At 43.7% G+C, this 10,540-nt stretch overlaps 1 protein-coding gene across 1 annotated transcript in view; it reads left to right on the top strand.

The window, feature by feature from the left end:
• Positions 1-10,540, top strand: part of ASXL3 (additional sex combs like transcriptional regulator 3) — a 94,336-nt gene that overhangs the window by 22,585 nt on the left and 61,211 nt on the right. The window contains 2 exon segments of the mRNA XM_014542002.1: positions 1,763-1,880; positions 2,821-2,940. Of these exon segments, the coding sequence (XP_014397488.1) occupies positions 1,763-1,880; positions 2,821-2,940 (238 nt within the window).

The raw sequence follows: 10,540 nt of genomic DNA, 5'->3' as shown, positions 1-10,540 counted from the left end.
CCCACAGTACCTGGTTCTTTATAAAAGCTTAGTACATCTAAGAAGGGAAAATAACTTGTGTTATCATTAGCAACAGAATCATCTATATATATAAAAGCCTAAGTGACCAGATGACCATCCGGTAGCTATGATGTGCACTGGCCACCAGGGGGCAGACTCTCAATGCAGGAGCTTCCCCCTGGTGGTCAGTGGGCTCCCACAGCAGGAGCGCCGCTCAGCTGACAGACACCGGGCTCACAGCTGGTGAGCGCAGCTGCAGTGGCGTGAATCTCTCCCATGGACCCTCCCCTTGTGCACCCCTGCGGCAGCGGCGGTAGTCGCAGCCGGGCCTGGATGAGCGAGAGCAGCACGGAGCCTAACCCGGGCTCAGGCTCCTCCCTGGCCGCCTGCACTACTTCGTGCTGTGTGGGATCAGCGCAGACAGCAGGCTGGAGCCCAACGAGCTGGCAGGTAAGGCCAGACTGCTGCTGTGCAGAGGTCCACTGATCCCCGCTGGCCAGGCCAAGGGACCCCACCGGTGCATGAGTCCGTGCACCAGGCCTCTAGTTTGTAATAGATTTCTCAACCCATTCACTTTCCCAGTTGGTTATAAATATAATCTGACTATGCCTCCTCTCATTTACATGGCATTTACTTTTTCACGTCTGTAATTATTGGATTGCTAAATCTTGCAATCAACAAGTTGGACATTCAGCTACGACTCTGCAAATAGAATGGCATCGTTTCTGACAGCGAGGGAATATATAGTCAGTGCAGTGTTTCAGCAGCCCGTGACAGCTGTTGGTCGAAGAACATTAATCAAGTAACTGAGATGTTAGAAAATTGGAAGAAATTACACAGGAACCAGGAATAAAAAGGTCTGAGACTGTCTGGGGCCAGCCTTTGAACCTTGCTGAGGAGTCTTAGCCTTCCTGTAAGTGTGAATTCAATGTGTCTTCGGTTTTGTGTGCCTGAGACCCTTTTTATTACAGGTAATTTTCGGCGTAAATCCATCAGCTAGATAAGCTGTCTCTCAGAACTTTCAAATGTCTTTTATTCCATCATCGGCACCGTGGCTGATTCATTTATGAATCACGCAACACTCCCATTTGCAGAGATTGATTCTCGTCTCGGTTTATTTTTCTCCGGGATCTGCCCGAGGCCGTCGGCTCGTGTCCTGAAGGTTAATGCCCAAAGTCAAGCCAGCAACAGAGCCACACGCTGCCAGGTTTCCAAGATGAGGACTGATTCCCTTCGCAGAAATAAACGATTCCTGCCATGTCCCGCGGTCCTGTGCGGCGCTGCCCACGGCTGAGCGAGCGCATCAATGCTGTGTCCCTACCCGCTGTACATACTGATGACACTCTGTTACCGTGACCGACTGAGCAGCGCGGAGGGCGCACCTGCCAGGGACGTGCAGACACGTCGCTTTCCATCCCGGTCTGGACACATCCCTTTGACGTGTATGTTACTTGGGCATCATGGCTTCACCTCCCATGGGCTTTCCGGCCCCACAGCGAAGGTGGAACAGGCCTTTGTGAGCTTTGTTTTCTGAATGATACCCGAGAGGGTCCCGAGGTGACACCCTTGGCCAAAGGCCGATTGTAGGTTTGGAGGGAAAATGACCTGAAGGTGGCTATTGCGAATCCTGACAGATGAGCAGCTCTGTGCGTTTAAGTCTCATAAAAGGCTCTATCTAATGGGCAAATGGATCATTTAATTCAATCACGAGAAACCGTTGGGGCTATATTTTTATGTTCTCCTTTATTGTCATGTTTCGTAGGCTCTGAGGCAGCAGCAGAAGAGAAGAAATGGGGTCTCAGTGATGGTCAACAAGACTGTCCCCCGCGTGGTGCTGACACCCCTGAAGGTGTCTGATGAGCAGTCGGATTCGCCGTCAGGTAAAGAGCCGAAAGGGTCCGCGGGCCAGGCTCCCCCCAGGGAGACTTCCTCGCTGAAGGGAGATGCCAGGAATTCTCTCTGCAACTGAGCAATGGTTCCACTCGAGGTTTTGTTTAATGTTTCTGTACCTTTTGACTCTTTCAGTGATTAAAAAACACAGAGTGTTTTGCTCCTTAAACAAAGGTACCAGCTCGCTCATCAGCAAAGGACTTCCTTTGCTCACGTCAGTAGGGATAGGAAATGGCACTTCTAGGCGGGGTGTTTGCTCTCGCTTTGCTTCTGTGTGGATGTGGGACTTTAATGGCGGACCACATGCTGATGGGCACTGCCCGCAGCAGCAGTTCGGTGGGTGTGCCTTGTTTTGCGGTCCTCGGCTGCAAGCCGGGCATCCTCGATTAGGTTTTGTGTTCTGGCCACATCCTTCCCACCTCAGTGCAGCCCTGACCTTTTCTAATTTACCTCCTGTCACTTCATCAGCGACGTGCCGTTCTGTTTATGATATACCGATGGCTGCATTTTCTGTGCCTACTGCAACGTAAAGTTATTTATAAAGGTACAATCTCTCTCTCTCTCTCTCTCTCTGAGCTTCTCTTCTTGCTTCAGCTTCCTGTCTTGCATCGTCTCTAAGTGATATAATATTGTTGGAGCTTACTGGAGTATTTTTACAAAAGATCTCAGTGTTTCTTTTATAAGCTGTCAGATCAGCGAACGTGTTTTTGACTCCACTATTAGGCCATCTGTTCTTGCTTTTTGTTCTGTGTGATTGATTTATTGGGCTTTCTCTTTGTAGCCAGTAAAGGAATCAGATTGTGGCCCAAGGTAGTGAATTAACTCCTAGAAAAGGAGATTATATCTACAGCTTTTTAAAACAATTTGAGATGTTTCTTTCCAAGGACAGCAAGAGGAAGATAATGACCTAATAACTATTTCCTTTTTTAGGATCCGAATCTAAAAATGGTGAAGCAGACAGCTCAGATAAAGAAATGAAACATGGGCAGAAATCTCCCACTGGAAAACAAACAAGTCAGCACTTAAAACGGTTAAAAAAGTCTGGTTTAGGTGAGTGTTCAATGGACGATGACATTTCACAGTCTGGAGATTTATATCTTTTTGAATGAAATTGTAGAAAGTCTCAGAACATTTTTTTAAGGGTAAAACAAACATTTCTTAAATCATTCCAATTTATCTAAACCAAAAGGGTACTAAATAAGGAAATGTAGTTATAACGGAATGACCTTAAGCATTCAGATGATTAAATATTGCTTAAAAATTGCTAAAATGTGTGAATGACCTTATTGTGTGAAACAAAGGCTAAAGATAAGATACTTAAAATTACATCTATCTTCAAGTATTTATCTGCCAAGTATGATTCTATTTGATGAGCAATATTTTGTTCCCGCCACCGGATTTCACTTTTTAAGAATATACCATATGGGGGGGAATGCAACTTTATAAAGACTTCACTGAGCTGAGAGTACATGTCCTGGGGGTCGGCTGCAGTAAGCTGCCCAGCCTTGCTTTCCATCGGTGCTGCTTGAAATAGTCAGGTGTGCTTGTCTGAAAACTAGTATGAAGCTGCTAATCAGTGTGGGAGACCCCGTCCATGGGTCTTCCAAGTCAGCGCCAGAGTTTCTTCCGAAGATCTCCTTCCTGATAACATCTCATCAGGAACTCCACAGCAGCAGCCGGGGGAGAGGAAGATGAGAAGGAACAAGATGAAAACAAACTGCTCGTGGGCGGCACACTGCCGGTCTCTGCCGGCTCGGCCTTGCTGGAAGTCTGGGCCGAATGGCTTCATTTCTCCTAGTTACTTCACCCCTCAATAAGGGCAGTGATAATGACCTGGGTCGTCGTAACGTTTTGTAAAATGATGGAAACTACACATTTATTGACCTGAACTTTATTCCTGGTTCTGCACTTATTTTCTTGGAAATTTAGGGTAGTTCTTTGCAGAGTTTTTCTGTCTGCAAAATTCAAGCAAGATGGTGACGCATTTATTTTTAGTTTTTTAGTAAAGGTTTATTGATTGCCTGCTATATACCAGGAATTTTGCTAACTCCTAGGCACATTTAATAAGTCTTGCTATATTTTTTTAGCTATCTTCCGGGAAGCAGAATTTATTTTTAATTTTTTTCAATGTAGCATAATTATCTCTTTTGCATTTTTTCCAAAGCTAAATAATTTTATAGTTTTTGTGTAGCCTCAAACGTATGTGTGTGTTTGTGTATAAACACACTTACACATATACTGATGTAGTTTTTATTTTTCTACTAGCCTTTTGGGGGGTTGTAAAATCAATTCTTTAACATGAGTAGCTTCTGAAGTAGAAAACTGTAATGGGAGAATGATATGTAAAGAATGTTCTAAAAAAAAATACCATATTATGATACCCAAAGTAGTTGAAAAGTCATTGACCTTCAATTAAAAATAGTCTGCTGACAAACTCAGTAAATTCAGCATCATATCAGAAAAGTCACCCGGCCGGCATGGCTCAGTGGTTGAGTGTCAACCAACCTATGAACAAGGAGGTCATGGTTTGACTCCAGGTCAAGTTGCAGGCTCGATCCCCAGTGTGTGGGGTGTGCAGGAGTCAGCCGATCAATGATCCTCTCTCATCATTGATGTTTCTGTCTCTCTCCCTTTCCCTTCCTCTCTGAAATCAATAAAAATATATGTTAAAAAATGTCAAGGCACAGGCGTTGCTGTTTAATTGCTTAGCTAGCTTCAGGCCTGGAAGTCAAGGCCATTGTGTGCTGGCCATCAGCATCCTTGCAGGCTCAGGTCTGCAGCCAGGATCTCATTATCTAATTGTTGCCTAGGAGTCCTGCATGCCAGGAAGAAGCTCACTTGTTAAAAACTGTATTGTGAGAGTATTTTAGCTGACTTGTTAGCAAATTAAAAAGGCAATAAAGGAGATTGCTGTGTTCTTTTTAACCTGCTTTCTTTTAGACCTCAAAGTGCTAGAAATAATGAAGCCCCTTAATGAAAGAATGGAGCAGTAAACTCATATTCATGCCCATATCGAATGCAATGGTCTGGGTGTTTTGACAGAAGATTCCTCATTTAGTCCTTACTTCGATTATGTACAGTAGAATTATTTCCACTTTCTTCAGCTGAAGAAACAGGCCCAGAGGATTAAGGAGGTTTGCCCAGACCCATAAATGACACAGCTAAGATACAAGCGAAGACACAGCTAGCTCCAGTCTAAACAGCTCATCTTGGATATGGTCTGACTGTCAAATCCTTTAGCTCAGTGGTCGGCAAACTCATTAGTCAACAGAGCCAAATATCAACAGTACAACGATTGAAATTTCTTTTGAGAGCCAAATTTTTTCAACTTAAACTATATAGGTAGGTACATTGTTATTAACTTAATTAGGGTACTCCTAAGGCTTAGGAAGAGCTACACTCAAGGGGCCAAAGAGCCGCATGTGGCTCGCGAGCCGCAGTTTGCCGACCACTGCTTTAGCTGATATGGTAGGCCTATGGAGACCACTGAGGAGCAGCATGGCCCTCTGTCACATGAGTCTGCCAGAGGTGTTAAAATGCGAGTACTCCAGCCCTGGCTGGTGTGAAGTGTCAGCCTGTGCAGGTTCTCCAGTTCGATTCCCAGTCAAGGGCAGGTACCTGGGATGCAGGTTCCATCCCTGCCCCAGTAGGGGCACGTGGGGTGTGTGCGAGAGGCAACCAATCTATGTGTCTCTCTCACATCAATATTTCTCTATCTGCCTCTCTCTCTCTTTTCCTCCCTTCCCTCTCTTCCCACCTTCCTCTCCTTCCCTCCCTTCCACTCTAATCCTCGGGTGGGGATTAAACAAACAAAAAAATGCAGGCACCCTAGTTATTCTAACAAGGAGAATGAGCAACTCTAAGATTTTTTGGCTGATCTTGTAAAATGAAAGAGATGAGGAAAAAGGTGGGATTTAAATTAAGTCAATTAAGGTAAACATTTGTCAAGATAAACTGCAGGTAATTACTGGGAAGGAAGTGTGACTGACTCTCTAACCTAGCAAGCAGCTTAGGGGAAATGGCTTATTTTGTGCGAATGACGTCAGTAGTACTTATGAAGCCCAATACTCTAGAGTGAAAAGTGAAAAAATGCAAAATGACAGGAAGAGCCTTAAATGTGACCATCTCCAGACAGTAGCCGCTTCTCTTTCAGGAAGGATTGTTCCGATGCTCTGTGGCCTGAGGGAGCTGGCAGAGTGGAAGATTCTCTGTGCTGTGAAGCACTGTAGAGTCTGGATGGTATTTAGCACTCCATAAGGCACGTTGATGGATATTTTGCTCTCCCCTCTTTGCCATTAACCTTGCTCATTTTTTGGGAATAATGACCTTCTGTCCATCTTCGAGGTTCTCACCACACCCCTTATATCCCTCTTATTAGAAGGTGCTAAATACACATTTTAAATTTGTATTTATTGATGAGAAAGAGAGAGACAGAGACAGAGAGAGAGACATACATCAATCCCCTTATATCCCTCTTATTAGAAGGTGCTAAATACACGTTTTAAATTTAAATTTATTGATGAGAGAGAGAGAGAGAGAGAGAGACAGACAGACATACATCAATTTTGCTGTTCCACTTATTGATGCATTCATTGGTTGATTCTTGTATGTGCCCTGACTGGGGATTGAACCCGTAACCTTGACCCTTGACATACCGGAACAACACTCTAACCAACTGAGCTACTCAGCCAGAGCTGAATAAGTTTTGAATGCATTATTTATAGGCAACCAGATGGGCTAGTAGGTTTGTCTATGGATGAGGCATCCTATAGGTTTCTGCATAGTAGGCAAGTTACTTAGATACCCTGGAATAAAAATGACCTCTCCCAGGAGACCTGTGCTCTTGGGATCGGTCATTCTTTGAGGACCAATGTTAGCTTCAGGACCAATGTGAAGAAAGATGAACAACCAGCACTCCCAGCCAGCCAGGCAGGGCGAACTGGTTCTTAATTATCTGTTTTTCCCAGCAGAGTTAGACATCCAATTCTATAGTTTCAGAAATGCGGTTTTCACCTTCTTTGCCATCTCCAAGTAGAGGTAACTGTATAAAAGCCCTAATCCACTGAAGCCATCTATAATAATAAAAGCGTAATATGCTAATTAGACCTGACAGCTGAACAACCTTCCGGATGACCTTCTGGGCGGCAAGGGCTGAGGCAGCCGCCGTGGCTGTGAGGGCTGAGCCCCTTGCATGAATTTCGTGCATCGGGCCTCTAGTTCTAAACAAAAACATGCTACAAGTCTTTTCTAATTTCAGGTAATTCTGAAACTAAACTCAGTAAATATCAGCCTTTAGGGTGTTAATCTAAATTTTCATCCTTATGCTAATTAGACCTGACAGCCAAACAACCTTCCGGACGTCCTTCCGGATGACCTTCTGGGGCTGCAAGGGCTAAGGCAGCCGCCGTGGCTGTGAGGGCTGAGCCCTTTGCATGAATTTCGTGCATCGGGCCTCTAGTTCTAAACGAAAACAAATGCTACAAGTCTTTTCTAACTTCAAGGAATTCTGAAACTAAACTCAGTAAATACCAGCCGTTAGGGTGTTAATCTAAATTTTCATCCTATTGTGAGATTTCCCGAACAGGATATGAAATACTTTTCATCGTCCCTTATGCACTCGCTTTTGGTCTCTGCCATGTTAATTTGTCAAATTGCAAGATAGTCACTGTTTTCAAGGTGGAGGTTTTACCTGAGCTATGCTAATTAGACCTGACAGCTGAACAACCTTCCGGATGACCTTCTGGGCGGCAAGGGCTGAGGCAGCCGCCGTGGCTGTGAGGGCTGAGCCCCTTGCATGAATTTCGTGCATCGGGCCTCTAGTTCTAAACGAAAACAAATGCTACAAGTCTTTTCTAACTTCAAGGAATTCTGAAACTAAACTCAGTAAATACCAGCCGTTAGGGTGTTAATCTAAATTTTCATCCTATTGTGAGATTTCCCGAACAGGATATGAAATACTTTTCATCGTCCCTTATGCAGTTGCTTTTGGTCTCTGCCATGTTAATTTGTCAAATTGCAGGATAGTCACTGTTTTCAAGGTGGAGGTTTTACCTGAGTCTCGGAGCCTCGTGAGTGTAGCCCAGCACACAGTGGACCCCGGTGTGTTTCCCTGAGGACCCTGCAGTGGAGGATGCCCCCCAGGGCCCCTCAGGTCCCTGCGGAGGCCAGCTCCCTGGAGAGGGCTAGAGCAACAATAAAAATAGACACAGTGAGCGCGGACACCCCAGTCCTTCTAGTTCTGATCGTGCTCTTAAGATCCTGTGGGAAATATATCACAGCCTAGGGACCCACTACTTTTGACATTGGTGTTTTGTTTTATCTTTGTTCTGTTTGTTTTGTTCTTAACCAGGATTATTTATGGAAAGTAAAAGGATATTTCTCTGAGTAGCTCTTAGATGGAATAGACATGAGACATGGGTCAATTGAGTGCAGTTGAAAAAAACAAACAGATCTATAGAATATTTTTCTGATGATGTTATAGCAAAAAAACACCTTTTGTTAGCCCTCCCCCATTTCTTAATCATGTATGGTAGGAAACGTTATTCTGTTATGCGTAAAACAAATGCTAACAGTATCTCCAAGAGCTCTTTTATATCATACGTCTTGTAGGTTATTATAACAGTAAATATTAGACTACCACACAATCAGGCAGTCGAAACCACATCCAGTGAGCTGAGAGCTAGGTGACAGCTGAAAATGGGGTTTAAAGTACATGTGTTTCTTGCCTAATCAGTTGGTTTAATTTCCCGTCTGCTTATCTTAGCAAAGGATGAAACTCATTTAAAAGCTCCCCTGTGGAGTCTTCAGAGAGAACCCTGGTACATTATCATCTCGTGGCCTCCAGGACACTCGGAGGGTGGATTGTACACATCTAAAAAATTGTTTAATGTTATTCTCTCCTACCACTCTCTTACAAATTAATTTCTCACATTTTCCCTTAGCTAAAATCAGGGGTCATTTACCTAAACCAGTTTTTAATGATAGGTCTTCCTACCCACTCAGAAGGAGTTTACAGAGTGCCTGCCAAACTCGCCTAAGATTGTAATGGATGTCTCTGAGGGGTTTGGAATAAATGTGCTTGCTGAGCCCAACTTCTGGGATTCGTTCCAATATATTTTATTTGGTTTAATCTTTTTTGTAGTGAAGAATGATAACATTACTGGTTTCATAAAATGTTATATGCTTTAAGAATAAATCAATGCAGAAAAATAAGACTTGAAAAATAAGCCTCAATCTATCATCCAAAATAATCTCTCTCAGTGTTTTATAAACAGATTTGACATCTCTTCATGTGTAAGTCTAGCCAGAGGTCATCACTAAGAAACTGTATTATGCCATTTAAATTAAAAGTATAAAATTTAAGTAAGCCCAGGCTGCCTACTAAAAAAGAACAGAAGTAAAATTTAAAAAGAACATTGCTAAACATTGCCACAAGATCTATTTATTGCTAAAAGGTCTCTCCAAAGGTATTAAATAAATGAAAAACTGGAAGAGGAGTAATTATCTTTTTTAAGTATTCATTTAACGTTGGACAGTATATTGTAAAGGACAGGGAAATAATTACACGTGTAGCCCCTCCTATCTCCATGTCTTGGTTAGTTTTATTATTTTTTTATACATCGTTGTTAACATTTATATTCTGTTCTGCAGTCAGCATTCCCATAGTTCATGACCCCGGTACTATATTTCAATGGATTCAGTGCTCCCTGGTAGACTCTCTACACGGTTTTTCATGTGTGAAGGCTATGCGGATCCTTGTCTTAGAAGGTGTGATTTTGACCTCAGATACACGTGTACCCCTTAGACTTCGCTCTTGGAAAGCTTCTGTGTTTCTTCTCCAAGCTCTTTCAGAACCTTCCTCTCGGTTCCTTTGAGGCAATGAAGCGCTCTTTTCATTCTGAACTCCTTCTGTATTTTTCTCTGGTCCCAGGAGCTCTGGTCTGCCCTGGCGTGTGCTCCTGCCCCCGTATGACCGGTGTGTCTCGGGGTTTGTGTGTTGTGTGTAAATCCTGTGTAGGTCCCTTCTGGGAGTCTGAGTGTTTCTGCCAGCGTTCTACCCACTGATCCAGGAGAGCACCGACGTCTGCAGCCTCTCCTGAGACTGGTGCTCTTCCAAATCCCTTTGGTCAACATAACAGAGACTTGCCCTGGCCCTGTTTGGACACAGGCCCATGGTTTTTATCTTGGAATCATCCTGGTGCTCCTATAGCAGAGATTCTCACTGTGGCTTCTCTTCCTCCTCCCATGGCCCTCAAATACTTGACACTCTCTAGTGTCGGGAATTAGACACTAAAATGACTGCATCTTCCCTTCCTGTGGATACTGTAGGGAGACGAGGTACCAGCTTTAACAAGCTAGGGCAATGAGATATAATTGGATTGTCCTTAAGCCAGTTAGGAGTAAGTGCGTGAGGAGAATTAAAAAGGAATTAAACATTCTCTGTGGCAGCAAATTTAGCAAGAGTTTCATCTGTTCTGTTTTTGTTCCAAAATTATGAAATATGCTTTTGCTTAAATGGACATCTTTGAAATAGGTCTTTTGATGTTGCCATAAAAGACCATGTACAGTGGGGCCTTGACTTACGAGTGTCCCGACTAACGAGTTTTTCGAGATACGAGCCGTCTCTCGGCCGATTTTTTGCTTTGAGTTG

Source organism: Myotis brandtii, unplaced genomic scaffold (assembly GCF_000412655.1).
Source record: "Myotis brandtii unplaced genomic scaffold, ASM41265v1 scaffold289, whole genome shotgun sequence".
Lineage (NCBI taxonomy): Eukaryota > Metazoa > Chordata > Mammalia > Chiroptera > Vespertilionidae > Myotis > Myotis brandtii.
This window is presented reverse-complemented; position numbering and strand designations above follow the sequence as displayed.